This window comes from Halichoeres trimaculatus, unplaced genomic scaffold (assembly GCF_033239565.1).
Source record: "Halichoeres trimaculatus isolate MK-OKI-2021-1 unplaced genomic scaffold, fHalTri1.1 fHalTri1_scaffold_16, whole genome shotgun sequence".
Lineage (NCBI taxonomy): Eukaryota > Metazoa > Chordata > Actinopteri > Labriformes > Labridae > Halichoeres > Halichoeres trimaculatus.
The window spans coordinates 28,362,169-28,378,494 of record NW_027437194.1 but is presented as its reverse complement, the minus strand read 5'-3'; the positions used below and the strand labels follow the sequence as shown (position 1 = coordinate 28,378,494).

Sequence of the window (16,326 nt, the reverse complement as noted above, 5' to 3'; positions counted from 1 at the left end):
ACCGGCTGTCTGTACCCAGTGGTGTGGACTGGCTGTCCGTTATTTTGACTGTAAAATCTAGTCCTGTTTTCTTAGTTATTTCATGTAGTTCCATATTTTTACAGTGTCTGACTGTAATTTTACGGTATTTGTCTGGAAACTTTGCTGCCATGGCAGCAAAAACGGGTACATATTTCATTTTTACAGTGCAGACAGGGCTGGATTTAACTGGATTTATCAATATCAAGTGGTGGGCCTTATGAAATGGTGTCGCTGGCTGTGAGCTTTAGACCTCTGCTGTAGGGAGTAGCAGGAAAATTGGGAGCAGTCGTGTTGATCAGTACTGTAATGTAAGTTTCTGCACCAGGACAAACAAAATGAGTTTCTGCCAAACTACAGTCCAGAGAAAAAATAGGTTTTCACAAAAGGAAGGGTAAAGGTGAAACTCACAGTAAAGTATTACAACCAAAGCTGGACAGACAGCATTTCATAGAACTGAGACTTTAAAAAATACATTCATGTGACAGTCTGTAAACGGTGAGGCAAATGAAGGAAAGAAGTTGACATCATCTCATACTTTCACAATCTGTGGGTGGTGATATTTACCTTGGGTGCAATATGACCAGACAACTGTCATAAAACAGCACAGAGACAAGGAAGATGTTGCAACAGGTACTGAAAGCTGATAAGGCCTTTGTAACTGGACCAGTGAATGCACAACTGCTGTTACTAAACATAAACTCACTGCGAAACAATGTGAAGCAGGACTCCAGCCAAGTCGAACATCATCTGTTGTAAACACCAAGCACAACAGTACGTCCTGATGACTGGCCTTGATGACTAAGCATGACAAAAGCTAGTTGTAATGACAGACTCCATGTTTGAAAAAAGATTTAGTTGACTATTATGATACCCATGTCCTTAACATGGGGGGGGGGGGGTAAAATTCTGTGTCATGTCAATACTTGTGGTGGTCATGGTGTCCATTCTCACATCCTAGACGGTCTATGGTCTAAATGCAATCATATCTGTCATTTAGGGAGTGAAAACTTCCCATTCTCTTTTTGACCTTTGACTAAGACAACCAGCATCTCTACCAGCTTTTCACAGATGCTGTGCAGAAGTTGCTTTTTGACCTTTGACCACCCACAACAGAGAAATAGGAAAGAAGAATTTCCCTTGTGTTGTATTGTGTTATCACATGGCAAGCACAAAATTAACATGGAGCTGGGATCTGTCAGGGACAGCTGCTGCCTGTTCCAGCCTGTTTGTCTTATGAATATCACACATTTTCAAGCTGTGATCTTGTTGCTTATTTGAAAAATGAATACCACATTTTTGGCACCATGAGGCTCTCAAAACATGGACAAACAGGACAAAATTCAGCCCCTTAATTCACTCAAGGTAGCTTCTGTTTCCAGAAAACTGCTTCAACTGACAGCACCACCATGCTTAAATGTTTCACCATGTGTGTCAACAGGGGCAGAGAATGGGGTAATGAGGACTCTGCGGATGACCAGTGATGGCCACAGCATCACCTCAGCAGTAAGTACTGAACCACATATACAGGGGTATAAAAGTACTACATGTATTTGCTCCCATACATTTCAGTATGGGGCTTTCGGCTCGGTGCAGATTTGAATGATTCTCTGTAAATCTGCAGGTTTTGAATTCAAATCTAAGGCACCACTTGAGCTTCCACAAACAGCTTGTAGCTCATCATATAGGATGCTGAAAGATTAGTATTAAAAATACCCCGAAACACACTGAGCTGTACTTGTGATTAGTGTTATACTGTGAAGTCAAACACTAGATACTGGGCATCAAAGTGTGTCTCGATGTTAGGACGAAGAAGGGCCTCGTGTGGAGAAAAAACACATTTTCATTATCTTTTGGGGAAAAGAGGGCTACGGGTGGCCTGACTAAATGGGCCTTTAGTGGTAGTAGCCCTGTCTTGATATGTCTTCAAGTCTTGGTCCTGGAAACAAGGGCCTGTATGCACATTCAGTCACTGAACAAACGGGACTACAAGTCCTATCGTTCTGTTATGGAACGGCCCGTTTGGCTGCAGCGTTAACCGCATGCACGTCTGCAAATAATCGTCCAGTAAACTAATTACACCATGAAATAGACGCAGGTGCAGATTACATCATCATTAAGGGGAACGTAACTAAGAGAAGATCAAGAAAAACATTTTTAAGCTGGAGAAATGGAGACTTTATTACAAGAATACACATGGACGAACAGCTCTCATCAGTGAGTCTATCAGGTAAACAAAGAGACAGAGAAAGTTTGGCGATTTTGAACAGAGTAAATGTGTGTGGTGTTTTTGAGGGCTCAGTAGAAAACCTCAATAATAAAATCAGTAATATGAAAGCTGCTTTGCAAAACAAGCACTGCAGCAATGCCCCAGTACCTCCATGATGAACTCTTAGAGCAGTATCTTGAAGTACCCAGACGCAGAAAAGCAAAGAGTGAATCAAACTTGTAAAACTGACGGCAGCCAGCCTCACCGGTTTGAGACTTCCATTGTCTCCCTTATCTCATCTGTTCACTGAAAGAATGTGTCTCCTGAATCTAAATTACTCACCAAAGGATTGTAAACTGTATTTGTTTATTTTGTCATACACAGTAACGCATTGCGTATGTCTGCCTTTAAAAAGCCAAACAGACACTGTAATCCTGCCACTAGCGCCTGTGATGGTGGGGTATACCTCAGTTAAACTTAACGCTCTTTTGGGCCGCTAACCTGGCTCATGCATACTGCTAATCAACACCCCCGCCCCCCTCGATACAAACAGTCCGTCTTCTCCACTAATCATGCATACGGGTCCTGGTCTCAAAGTTGATGTCTAATGGAGAAACAGTGGTACATGGAGTCTGGTGTTTCTGTGTGTGCATGTTTGAGTTTGTGTGTCCAGCCCATCCCTGCATAGCTCAGATATGCAGAAAGCAAGAGAGAAAAGCAACAGGGGTTAAAGCTCAGCAAAGTATTTTTTAAGTACCTGTCCAATGGGTTAAAATATTTGCCTGAGGTGTGGTAACCAGGCTTCTGAATTTACTCACTAAACGTTAAAATCTGCTTCCATTAGTGTTTGGGGATGTGAAATAAAAACCCTCTTTCACTGATTTTACACTCAATTTCATTTTCCTATCAGTATTTTTTCTTTTTATAAACAAGCCTGAACTGCTGATGAAGCACTTTAGACATTTAACCTCCTTAGACCTCAAAACAGAGGAACCAAACTGGAAAGAATATTTTTTTGGTACATTTGTTAGTGGGTTAAGGTTTGTTTGCTACTTACATACATATGAAGCAGCTATTACACTGAAATCAGTGTGACACATCATTCATTCACCACATGCTGAAGGGTGGCATTAGCCCAGTGCTAATGTTTTTGATTCACAATGATTGTATTTTTGGTTTTTCTTTTCAGTTTGCTGGATGAAGAAATAAACACCGGCCAACAACAGGAACATCAGCAGCAGGAATTCCTGACCTCAGTGGAAACTGTTGTCCTCACCATCTTTCTGTCCATTATTATCATCATGACAGTGTTTGGAAACCTCCTGGTTATGGTTGCACTCTGTAAGGACAGACATCTACGGTGAGTCTGTGGTCTTTTACAATGCATTTTAACCACCTGACTCCATTCTACTCAAAAACCCAACAACAACAGATCCTGTCTGCTTTTACAACCACACTCTGTCGATCTGCCTCAACCAGCTTGCACCGGTTAAATACAAAACAGTCTCATTGACTCACTCTACCCCCCTGGTACACTCCCAAACTACACCAACTGGATAAACATTACAGAAAACTTGAACGTCTTCATAAAGAAGACAGATGACACTCTCTTTTCATTTCATTTCATATACTTAATTGTTCCCGTGGGGAAATTTGTCATGGGCTCCCTGCTGGTTCTACAGTCATAAAAGAGCAGCACAATCGCATAACACAAACACTACATTCACACCATGTCACAATCACATCTAGAACATCCCTATTGCACAGTACCAATAATTTAAATAAATACATTAAACCAGTATGGAGGCCAAGGAACTAAGAGAAATTAAAACTACATCTGTTCATTCATGATCTTAATAGATGTTGGGACAAAAGAGTGTTTAAAGCAGTTAAGCCTGCAGCGGGGGACTCTGAATCTCCTCCTTGAAGGGAGCAAGCGATATTCTATGTGGAGAACATGGGTTTGGTCTGACAAAATTTTTTGTGCTTGTGTCACAAGCACAAAAAAGGCATCATCCACTCCAGCATCATCCACTCTGGCTCCTCCAATCCATGCACTCTTTTCTCCACCATAAACAAGCCCACTTTCTTTCATGACACACTAATGTAACCACTCCCTTTCATTCTTGTACTCAAAGATGGAAAACATACACAAGCAGCTTCCTATCTCTTCCTTTACTGCCCTAAACCAGTTACCCTCCTCTCCCATACTGGGTGACTGTAGCTTTTTCTTCCTTCTCACCCATAACCGCATCTGACCTTTCAAAAAATCTCCACTAGCACTAAACTCTCCACCTGCCTCCCTCTGCCCCTGTCAAAGCTCGTCTCTCCTGTCTTACCCCACTAATTACGGACATCATCAACTCCCCCCTCACCTCTGGCACTGTCCCCTCCTGCCTCAAGCTTGCTGCCATCACACCCATCTTCAAGAAGCCCGACCCGAAACCTGAAAACCCTGACAATTTCAGACCTGTTCAAACTTCATATTTCTCTCCAAAATACTTGAGCACTCTATTGCCACTTAACTAAAAAACATACACAAACAACAATTAAAAAGACTGCCTCAGATCCTTAATTAAGCAATTCAGTTGAAGACCACCCCGGGGCACATCTGGCCCAGTCATCTCATGGTGTTTTAGCACCAAAGAAATTTAAAACAAACCAAATATTTTCTGCTTGAATGGTCTTATGTCAAATTTATCCCATGTTTTTGTTAAATAATGTTCCTCCTTTGAAAGGCATTATGTGAGTACAGTTTACTGTGTACAGTGAAGTCATGCAATAATTTAAAGCCATATTTTTTATGATGCTTTCTTCTTATTATCTCCTCTCATGTTAGAAAAAAGAAGACCAACTACTTCATCGTGTCATTGGCATTTGCTGACTTGCTGGTTGCAGTGGTGGTGATGCCATTCGCTGCAATCGAGCTGACCACTGGTCAGTGGCGCTATGGAGAGATTTTCTGCCTGGTACGAACTTCTCTGGACGTTCTGTTGACTACAGCCTCCATCCTTCATCTTTGTTGCATTGCACTGGACAGGTTTGTGTGTCTTTTGGTTCATGATGTGAAACCCCATAACACGACTTTTAGCAATACACAGAATCAATCCAGTTGATGTAGAACACAACCCTGTGCAAACACAAAGCACTTCACTGTATCATCACCAAAACTTTACACTGTGCCATACAGTGTGTGTGTGTGTGTGTGTGTGTGTGTCCATGTTTGTGAAATTACAGGTATTATGCTATTTGCTGCCAGCCACTGGTCTACAGGCACAAGATGACCCCCATCAGAGTGGCAGCCATGCTAAGTGGATGCTGGCTCATCCCCACATTCATCTCCTTTCTACCCATAATGCAAAGCTGGAATGTCATCGGCATTGAAGACATTGTAAGTTCTCATATATAAGAACAGAAACCAATAAGACGCTGCACAATACAGAGCTCAAATCTAGTTCTGATAATGAAATTATTAAAAAAGTAATAATAATTTTTACATTACAGGTATGGAGTGTTTTATCTTTCATTTATGAGAACTGTTGTTGAAAAGAGGTCACCTACCTGCAGAAAGAGATGTTCTCTCTGTCAGAGCAAATACAGCATAAACCTCCCCAACCTCATATTCCTTTTTTTAATAACTTCCCCAATCCCTTGCACAATGACAAGGTAAGACAGGGTTCACAACACAATCCCAGTCTTTGTGGAAGGTCTCTGACTGCAAGCAGAGATAACACTTTAATGTGCATTTTTGGCTGCTTTGGTTATGTTTGGCACAAGGTTATTTCAGAACCTTGAAACAAGCTGACCCAGTGACAGAGCGCAAAGATAAACTGATTCAACAAGAGCTAAGGGAATACACAACTCTTGTGTTAAAAAATTTATTTGTTTTAACGGCTGGTGGGATTTATGAAGTAATGCTTAAAATGACTTGTGTCTGCACATTTCAGACATGATTTTGTTTATTTTGTCATGTGTATTTTTACTCTTCTTCGGTCAGTTTTCTTGACCACAAGATTTTCAAGCTTTCCACTTAACCCTTATCTGCCCTTAAAAGGAATTGTTTGAAACTGAAACAACTTCCCCTGCAGCTGCCTGAAGCCACACAAACTGACCAGTTAAAGTGCCATGAGTAAAAGGGCACAGTGCAGCATGTATGCATGGTTTCAACTGTGTTTGTAGCATTTTTAGCATAGCACATTGGTGTGTATTAACTACAGTGTCATTTTGTGTAATAGAAACCTTAGATGGTTATAGGTTAGGCTTGTACTGCCATGTTATACATGATACAAGGTCTGAAGATGCAGCACTGAGAGCGTCATTCATCAGTTTCTAAGCCCTGCTGCTTCAGGAAAAGATGAGATGAAATTCCCTTTTTAGCTCCTTCATCTAAGGAGTATGGAGTCGGGCCTCTTAGTGTCCCTCTTACATCTGCTTTCAAATATTCTCTATCTACCAGGAAGTATCCTTCAGTTTTAGTTTCACTTATTCTGTGGTATACACCAAGGGTGATAGGAGACTGCAGCTTTGCAGGTTGACAGAGGAATGTAATTTTAACATCGGAATACTTTAGTTTAATACTATTACACTATGCACCACGGAGTCCCCCAGGGCTCTATTTTGGGCCCAATTCTTTTTGCACTGTACCTCCTCCCACTCAGGGAGATTTTCAGAAAGCATGGCATGTCATACCATTTTTACGCTGATGACTGCCAAATTTATATGCCCATCACCAAAACCAGCGACTGCCCCCTGACACCCCTCCTCGACTGTCTTGGTGACGTCAAGGCTTGGTTAGCGCAATTTTTTTTAAATTAAATGAGGGAAAAACAGAGATCATTTTATTTGGTAATTCCCTCATTGACTTTGGGACCACTCCAAAATTATTTGCGTCCCAAAGTCACCAGCCTTGGCGTCACCATAGACAGCGATTTTAAACTCGATAAGCAGGTCAATGCAGTTTTAAAATCAAGTTTTTATCACCTTCATCTTTTATCAGAGGTAAAACCTTTTTTATCTTTTAATCTTCTTGAACAAGTCGTGCATGCTTTTATCTCTTCTCGCCTGGACTACTGCAATGCGCTTTACATGGGTATAGGCAAAAATGCGCTCTCGCGGCTGCAGTTAGTCCAGAACTCTGCGGCACGACTTTTAACAGGGGCCAGAAAGCGCGAACATATCACCCCAATTTTAGCTTCTTTGCACTGGCTCCCTGTTAATTTTAGAATTGATTTTAAGATCCTTTTGTTTGTTTTTAAAGCTTTGAATGGACTGGCCCCTCAATACATCACAGACTGCCTCCAAATTTACATTCCAGCGCGCGCTCTGAGGTCTGAGGGCCAGTACCAGCTCGTGGTGCCTAAGAGGAGACTTAAAACCAGAGGGGACAGGGCCTTCTCTGTGGTCGGTCCCAAACTCTGGAACGCTTTGCCGCTCCACGTCCGAATGGCCCCCACAGTGGACTGTTTTAAGTCTCGTCTTAAGGCCCCCACTTTTATTCTCTGGCTTTTAACACTGCGTGAGTTGTGTGGTCCTCTGTGTCTTTTAATTTATTTTATGTTATATATCATTTTAATTCATATTTTTATTTTTTATGTTTTATTTATTTTATGGTTTTTGCTTTTGTACAGCACTTTGGAGACGTTCGTCTGTTTTTAAAATGTGCTATATAAAAAAAGTGGATTTGGATTTTATTAGTGACCTGCTCGTCATCAGTGAAGGTTAACTGTTGCAGATCTCACCATCAGCTTCTATCTTCAGCAACCCTTTACATTAAGCTAATATTGTTTTCATCTTTGTATCATTAGGACCAGTGGCGGCTGGCCAATAGAGGGTGCTGGGGCACTGCCCCACCGTCATTACCATCAACATTACCTTGAAGACTGAGACATTGAAAAAGAAAAATAAATAATTAAATATAATGTCCTGAACAATATGTATATTTTTAGCCTATATATTAAAATTTTCACAATGAATATTAAATATTTCATGATGAGTAAAGTTGTTTAATTTATCTGCGTTATCTGATTGGTGACGTGTTTCCGCCCCAGGCAGAGAAATCTTTGGCCATAGACTCTTGTTATAAATTGTACATGTGCAGTGGCTCCTCTTCAATACAAGAGATAGGACCATGTCAGGGCTCACCTTTCTTGCGCCCAGAGCTGAATGCAACTGGATTTGTAACCACCACCCTCCTGCCATGGAGCCGATGTCACAGTCGCCTGTTATAAAGTGCGGTTGATTGACAGGTCCAGTCGCGGGAGTAGGAGACGATCAGACGGAGACGTAAAATGGAGAGCGAAAACATAAATAACGCAGTGAAGTCGCTCATAACGTAACCTTTTGAGAGACGGATGTATCAGGAGAAGGAGAATGTGAAAGAGCGCGGACCTTAACAGTATAATGTTGCTATTTTTGTTTTCATTGATGTCAATACACAGGTGTGATACCCTAGTATGTGTGCTTGCTTATTAGTATATGTCTGTTTTGCGGGCCCCCCTGGATAAAACTCCACCAGCTGCCACTGATTAGGACTTTGTTTTGAAGTCACAGCTTACGTCCTGCTCATTCCTCATTTCTGTCACTTTGTCCTTTGCCTTAGATTGAGGAGAGGAGGGCTCTAGCAGGAGTCTCCAATGACACAAGCTGTGTGTTCCTGGTCAACCGGCCCTACGCCTTGATCTGCTCAGCTGTGGCCTTCTATGTCCCATTAGCTCTCATGGTCCTGGCATACCAGCGAATCTATGTTACCGCCATGACCCACGTGCGGCAGATTGAGACACTTCAGAGGGCTGGCTCTGCTCCTGTTTCTGGGACAATTCCTGTGATCACAGTAAGATCATCTACTTCCTCGGATCCGATGGACCATTACCGCTGTAGGACACACATGGGTTCATCCCGCTCAGAGCAAACTCCAATGGCAAACAGCCGCATGCGAGTTGAGACCAAGGCAGCAAAGACACTGGCAGTAATCATGGGTTGTTTCTGTCTATGCTGGGCTCCATTCTTCATCACGAACGTGGTGGACCCCTTCATCCATTATTCAGTCCCCTGGCAGCTGTGGACAGCGTGGCTGTGGCTGGGGTACATAAACTCAGGGTTGAACCCCTTTCTGTATGCGTTTTTGAACCGGGCATTTCGGAAAGCATTTCTAGTGATTCTTTGCTGCGGTGATGGGCGGTATGCACGGCAAGCAAGCTGCTCTTATGGACATGCCAACAGAGCGTGCTCAGCTGCATCAGTAAACGGGACATCCATGGCACTGAGGTGAGAACACAGCTACACACACTTTGTTGGGCTTCACTTCTTTTGTATGTCTGAGTTCCCATACCAGATACTGAACACTTTGACTTGTAAATTTTTTTTTTTTTTCAGTTCAAAAAGCAGCTTCACTGAGCATTTAATCATTTAATTATTTAAACCATTTTATAGCAGGAGGGGGACAGGAGACCGATTGTTGCGCCTCCACAGGGAAGGCGCTGCTGGGAAATCTTTCTTGTGGTCTTTTACCAGCTCTCTGTTCTCTATATGGAATGACTTTGTGTGTGTGAATGCACGCATGTGTTAGTGTGTCTTTGAATGCGTTGGGGCAGAACTTCGCCGTGCGCTAAACAGCACGAGAAGAAATGTGAACGCAACCATATACACATGACATCATGTAAATAAGATAAATATAATAAGGTTAATTAGCCTGTTAAATTAGAAAAACAAGGTATAGACTGGATTTATGAGAGAGGTGAATCTAAATCACTACTACTGTGATCTTGTGCTGTATTGAAAATAAATAAACTCGACTACTGAGGGGGTGTGCCTGCATGCCCCCCCTAGTACAGTGGTAGGGGAAATACTGCTGATTGATTGCAAAATAAGTGATGTCATACTATTTATGTTTTAATATTAGTTTTGATTCCAGTTTTTCAAACACCTTGTTGACTTAAAGACCACGGGCGACTCCTCAGCAACATACCATAATGCAACCATTTGACCAAATTTGGACTCAATATGGAGAGTAAATAAAAAGTGAACCCATAAACTGTGATAAATAGAAACAGATTTTAGTTTCAAGTAACAACACAGTACATTACCAGACGTAGTTATATTGAAATACAAACCATAGATATTCTGAAAGCTACAGTGCAGTTCTCTGGACGAAATTATCTAGATCCTTTATTGTAACCCAGGTCTCAGACTCAGCAGTCTGTGTGCTCTTTTTGGTTTGGACGAGTTTCTGGTCTATTGACACCAGTTCATTTCACAGTTTGGTAGGTGTCCATGGAAGATGCAGTCATAAATGTTGAGTGGGTTGTGTCTGGAGACTCTGGGTTTCTCAACTAAACACATTTGGATGTCTGTCCTCCGAATGTCTGTCCTCTGATTGTCTGTTCTCTGACTGCCTGCCCAATGAATGTCTGTCCTCTGGTTGTCTGTCGACTGAACTTGTGTCCTTTGAATTTCTGTCCTCTGAGTGTCTGATCTGTGAACGTCTGTCCACTGAGTGTCTGACCTGTGAACATCTGTACACTGAGATTGACCTGTGAATGTCTATCGACTGCAAGTCTGTCTTCTGAATGTTTGTCTACTGAATATCTGTCTACTGAATGTCTGTCCTGTGAATGTCTGTTATCTAAATCTCTGTCCACTGAATGTCTGTCCACTGATTGTCTGTTCTCTGACTGTCTGCCCAATTAATGTCTGTTCTCTGGTTGTCTGTCGACTGAACTTGTGTCCTTTGAATTTCTGTCCACTGAGTGTCTGACCTGTGAACGTCTGTCCACTGAGTGTCTGACCTGTGAACATCTGTCCACTGAGATTGACCTGTGAATGCCTGTCGACTAAAAGTCTGACCTCTGAATGTCTGTCCACTGAGTGTCTGACCTCTGAATGCCTGTCGACTGAAAGTCTGTCTTCTGAATGTTTGTCCACTAAGTGTCTGTCTGAGACTTGCCTCGACTTTTACATGTTGTAACTTGTAATGAGATGACATAAGTTGGGAATTTAGGCTTGAATGAACATGGTTCATTTATTGATTGATTGATTGATATTTTAGTCATATCACTATTTTGGTTGGTTTCATTTAAGTGTCACTCTGGGGGGCTGAACCCAGATTATATGATATGAACATCTACTTCATGATCACTACCTGTTTTTCTTTACGTTCTTCTAACATGCCTAACAACCTTAATGCTCACCTGACTTGTCTGGCATAATCAATATTTGTACAGTACAGGCCATATGAAAGCTTTATCAAACTACAAATATTGACGTTCCCATTAGTTTAACAACAGTTGAACCGGAGTGCAAATAAACCAATGTTAACATATGTGTGACTAAAGCTAGCATGGTTTAAATGTTAGCTTAAACTTAGGCATGACTTGCCTAAGTGAGAGCAGAGCAGAGCAAAGCAGATCACAGGTTTGTCACAGTGTCTTGCTTCCAGTTTCCAGACAACCAGCCTCAGAGGAAACGGCAACCTCGAGTAACAGCCTGAAAAAGCAGTTTGCTTTAAGTCATTTATTCATTGGATTTTTTCTTTACGAACAGAATCCAACAAAGTTTTTCTTTCTTACATTTTATCACCCCTGGTTTATCCATAAGAGGTATATTAAGCAATCCTCTTTTGGTATTACCCCTGACTGTAAACTTTATTACCTTAGTATTTACTGACCTTACAAAGTCCTCAGTTGGAGGTGACAGCTACTCCTTCTCTTGTTGGCTTGATGGCGGGGCTTATGTCCTGTTTGAGATATGAATTATCAAATGTCCTTTTGCTTTGCTGAGCAAAAGAGTATTTCTATGCTACATTTCCTCTAAGGTGTTAAAAAAGTAATACACTAAGGATAGAAGACTTTTTTTCATTGACATTTTTTTTTTGATGTGTGGTTCACAACATATCACAGTAGTTCACAGTAGAAAATGTTACACCAGAATCGCTGCTGAACTTATGACTGTGGTTTGGTCGACATCTGTGCTCTCCACACTGGTCGAGTGGGGATGATGGAGTGGGTGACCTGCTTGTGTCTGCACTGTTTAACTCAAACACAAGTGCCTCAATGAGGCAGGGTCAGTCCCATTTATATTACACACACACACACACACACACACACACACACACACACACACACACACACACACACACACACACAAACACACACACACACACAGTCGGCCTATGACTTTATAAGTGTGATAACATGATGAGACATGATGACCTCACTACCCTGCTGCTGTCACAGTGTTTATTTCTTTATGGTGTGGGTATGGTTCACATGTGTTTCTATGGTGTCTGTGGATTTTGTTGGGGCTTTCCTCCTGTGTGTACAGGAAACAGTGAGACTAACAGTGTCAACACCAATCTGATGTCCTCTACTAAACCTTTCTTGGAAAGAAAACAGACTCAGACCATCAGGTTAGAGCCAGCAGGAAACTGGAAAATGAAACTGTTTGAAAAAAAAAATTTTCTGAAGTGTTTCTGGGAAGTCTAGGATGTGTGTATATGATTGCAAATATGGGTGTTGTCTTGAGTTGTACTGTTTAAAATCCCTCAAATGTAATGTTCCCGTCACGCTAAATGGCAACATAAATGTTTTTGTATGTTAATGGTCTGCAACTAAATTCTGCACTGTCATAGCTACTGAAGTTTCTCTCAACGCTGTTTTCAAAAGAAAGGCACTTATTATTTAATTCACCTGCCACCTGTGTTTATTTTTATACCAGTTTCTCATTCAAATGAATGTGACATACAAACAACCTTTGTGTTTCTTGTGAAATACTGGCGTTCTTATTGATCACAAATTTATGATCTAAAGATGGCTCGTCTCTGCAGTTCCTCCAGTCCAAGGACAGTTCTTCTCAAAAAGTGTCAAAATTTGCTGATTCCTCACTTTGAATCAGAAAGACTTTATTTCAGACTCAGATAGGTCCATAAAAAGACAAACATCAAAGAAAAAAAAAACATACAGGGATAGCCTAGGTATCCAACCTTGGCATATCACAAGACTGTTGATGAAAAACAACACCACACAGTGTTACTTTAAACACTCCTCACTTGTGGTTGCAATAGTCATGTGTTTTTACAATAACCTGTCCTTTGATCTGCTCTGTTAACCCAGAAGTTGTTTGTTAGCAAACCTTCTCAGTAGAGTTTCAGTAAAAATTATGAGTGGGCTGTTAATAACTTTTAATTCAATCAAAATTAAAATGAAGTTTTTGGCAAGAACTGCTTTGTTTAAGTGATTTCACTCAATGATTTAAGTCATGATGACCTAAATAAAAGGTTTAAGTAGGTTCAACTTCAATGCTAAAAGTATTGACTTAAACTACACTTCACTGTAAAAACAAACTGTTGGTCCAACTTAATAAAACTGTTTCAATTGGTCACACACAAACAGTTTCTTCAAATAACTGTTTTATGTTGGGCTAACATCATTGGTTTAAGTCTGATGTGCTTAGTAATTTGATTCATTTCAAATCATCACCTTGTAGAAATCCAACTCAAAACAAGCTAAGCTAAATTTCCAGACTTTTCAATTAAATACTCTCTGTAACCAAACTTAAAAAAACTGCTCCTTTACATTTTAAGACAATGGTTTTAGCAAAGTCTATTTTGCTGTGTCAGCGTTTAGAAACCGTGTGTGAGGAGGGAACACAGTGGATATGAGACCCTGCTCAATATGAGGGCTCAACCTGTGTGTGCTTTGGACTTCTAGTCTGCGCTCCACGGCACAGGTTGGCTGTCTATGCTGTACACATCACAGACTGGCTGTCTATGTACTGCATGGCACAGATTGTCTGTCTGTGTACTGCATGGCATGGACTTGGGAGATAAAATAACACCATGAATACCACAAAATTACTTCTTAGGTGTGAGGGAATAACACAACTTAGTGTCATAAGTACACTGAATGGGTGATGTATTAACACTGTAAATGCTAGAAATTAACACCCCGTAGAGTAGCAGAACAACTTAGCTTAGTGTGAAAAAAAAAAAAAAAACTTTTAGTGTGATAAAATAACATGGTGGGTGTTAGAATTTTAACACTATGAGAGAGTTAAAATATTAACTCTTTCCAAGATGTAAACTTAACTCTGAGTCCGTGACAATTAAATAAACTCAGGTAGTGTTAAATTCAACACTATGGGAGTTGAATCAACACTTAAGATTTTGCAGTGTGACCTCCTGGCTCTGGATGAACACAGCCTGCTGTTTCTTTAGACACACCAGCAATCCATGTTTACGTTCTCCTCTCTTCTCAGCTGTCCTTGCAAGCTGTTGTGTTATTTACCACACTGAGTCTCATAGTGATGATAAATATATCCCTTAAAAAACAAAACTCACTGCATACACACCAAGCATACAGTTTTCTCATTCACCTCTTAATTCATTCTATGGACCATATTAGACCTCCTTATAGGCCGGTTTTGGCTCACTGGCCATATTTTTGACACCCCTGATGTAGCCCCTCAGACCTTTACCAGTTGATAGTAGACACTTGTTTGTGGTTGTAGTAATAACAAAGACCCTGTGTTGTTCCTTCTAGTAGAGAAAGAAGAAGAGACTGTTGACCATCTGAGACAGAGCCAGGCTGAAACACAAGAACATTGTCAAATATTGTTCTGAAGCATTTTTTTTTCATTATACATATAGTGATATGAAAAAGTTTAGGCACCCCTGACAATTTCCATTATTTTCATTTAAAACCATTGGGTGTTTAGATAAGTAATTTAATTTTGATCACTTTAATAACTGACAGACAGAGCATTACTTCAGGAGTGAAATGAGGTGTATTGGATTAACAGAAAATGTGCAAAATGCATCAAAACAAAACTAGACAGGTGCAAAAATCTGGGCATTACAACAGAAAAATCACATCAATATTTAGTTTAGACTCCTTTTACATACATCTCCAGTTCACTTGGGTTTGATGGTAGCCAAGCATGGGCAGCGCGCTTCAAATTATCCCACAGGTTTTCAGTGATATTGAGGTCTGAGGACTGGGATGGCCATTCCAGAACATTCTACTTGTTCCTCTGCATGAATCCTGAGTGGATTTTGAGCAGTGTTTTGGGTCGTTATCTAGTTGAAATATCCAGCCCTGGCATAGCTTTTAATTTGTGACTGAGGCCCCATGTACATGATAACATTTTATCTGAAAACGCCAAGGGACTAAAAAGGATGTAGTAAGCATGCCAGGCCTGTAGTCAGCGCTATTACTGTCTTGTCCAGAGGTTGCTTTCAGGAGATCTTCACTGAAGTAGAGTTGCGCCAATCACCTGGTGTATTGGGGAATACTAAGTGCAAAAGTGGAGCAACAGATGCTTATTTTGTTAAAGACAGTCAGCAGATTCAGCAGCACAAGCACAACACGGTAGTTTGGGACGATCGTAACAACAGTACTGTTGTCCTGTTGTATGCGGAGTGCGACGTCAGCGTTTCCACTGAAAATGCCGGCTTACTGTTTACACAGCAACGGTGTCGGCAGCGTTTCAGAAAAATCCAACTCTGGAGGCCGTTTTCAAAAGTTTGCATTTTAGGTTGGCTGTTTCCGTGTGAACGTGAGGCTGAAGCGCAACAAAACGTCTATGTTTATGTTACTGTGGATTAGCAGGTGTTTTTCTTGGAATGCAGTGTTCTTACACCACCATGCATAAGGCCTCTTGTAGTGACTAAGTAACTCAATCTTTGTTTGGTCAGTCCACAGGACCTTATTCTAAAATGAAGGTGGCTTGTCCTCATGTACTTTTGGATACCTCAAGTGACTCTGTTTGTGGGGTGTGTGCTGAAAAGGCTTCTTCCAGTTCACTTTCCCACACAGCTTCTCCCTGTGCAAAGAGCACTGAATTGTTGAACGATGCACAGTCACACAATCTGTAGCTAGATGATGTTGTAGGTCTTTGGAGGTGGTCTGTGAGTTGTCTTTGACCATTCTCGCCAGCCATTGCCTTTCACATATATTTCTCAGCCTGACACTTCTGGCCTTAACAAGAAGCATGCCTGTGGTCTCCCATTTCCTCACTATGTTCCTCACACTGGAAACTGATGGCTGAAATCTCTGAGGTAGCTTTTTGTAGCCTTCCCCTAAACCATAATGTTGAACAGTCTCTTT

The 16,326-nt window shown here is 41.1% G+C and overlaps 1 protein-coding gene across 1 annotated transcript in view; it reads left to right on the top strand.

Moving 5' to 3' along the window:
* Positions 1 to 16,326, top strand: part of LOC141805466 (5-hydroxytryptamine receptor 4) — a 52,501-nt gene that overhangs the window by 13,363 nt on the left and 22,812 nt on the right. The window contains exons 2-6 of the mRNA XM_074690550.1: positions 1,460 to 1,524; positions 3,417 to 3,587; positions 5,067 to 5,267; positions 5,465 to 5,618; positions 8,826 to 9,490. Coding sequence (XP_074546651.1) covers positions 1,502 to 1,524; positions 3,417 to 3,587; positions 5,067 to 5,267; positions 5,465 to 5,618; positions 8,826 to 9,490 — 1,214 coding nt within the window. The 5' untranslated portion in view covers positions 1,460 to 1,501. The remainder of the gene's footprint in view (positions 1 to 1,459; positions 1,525 to 3,416; positions 3,588 to 5,066; positions 5,268 to 5,464; positions 5,619 to 8,825; positions 9,491 to 16,326) is intronic.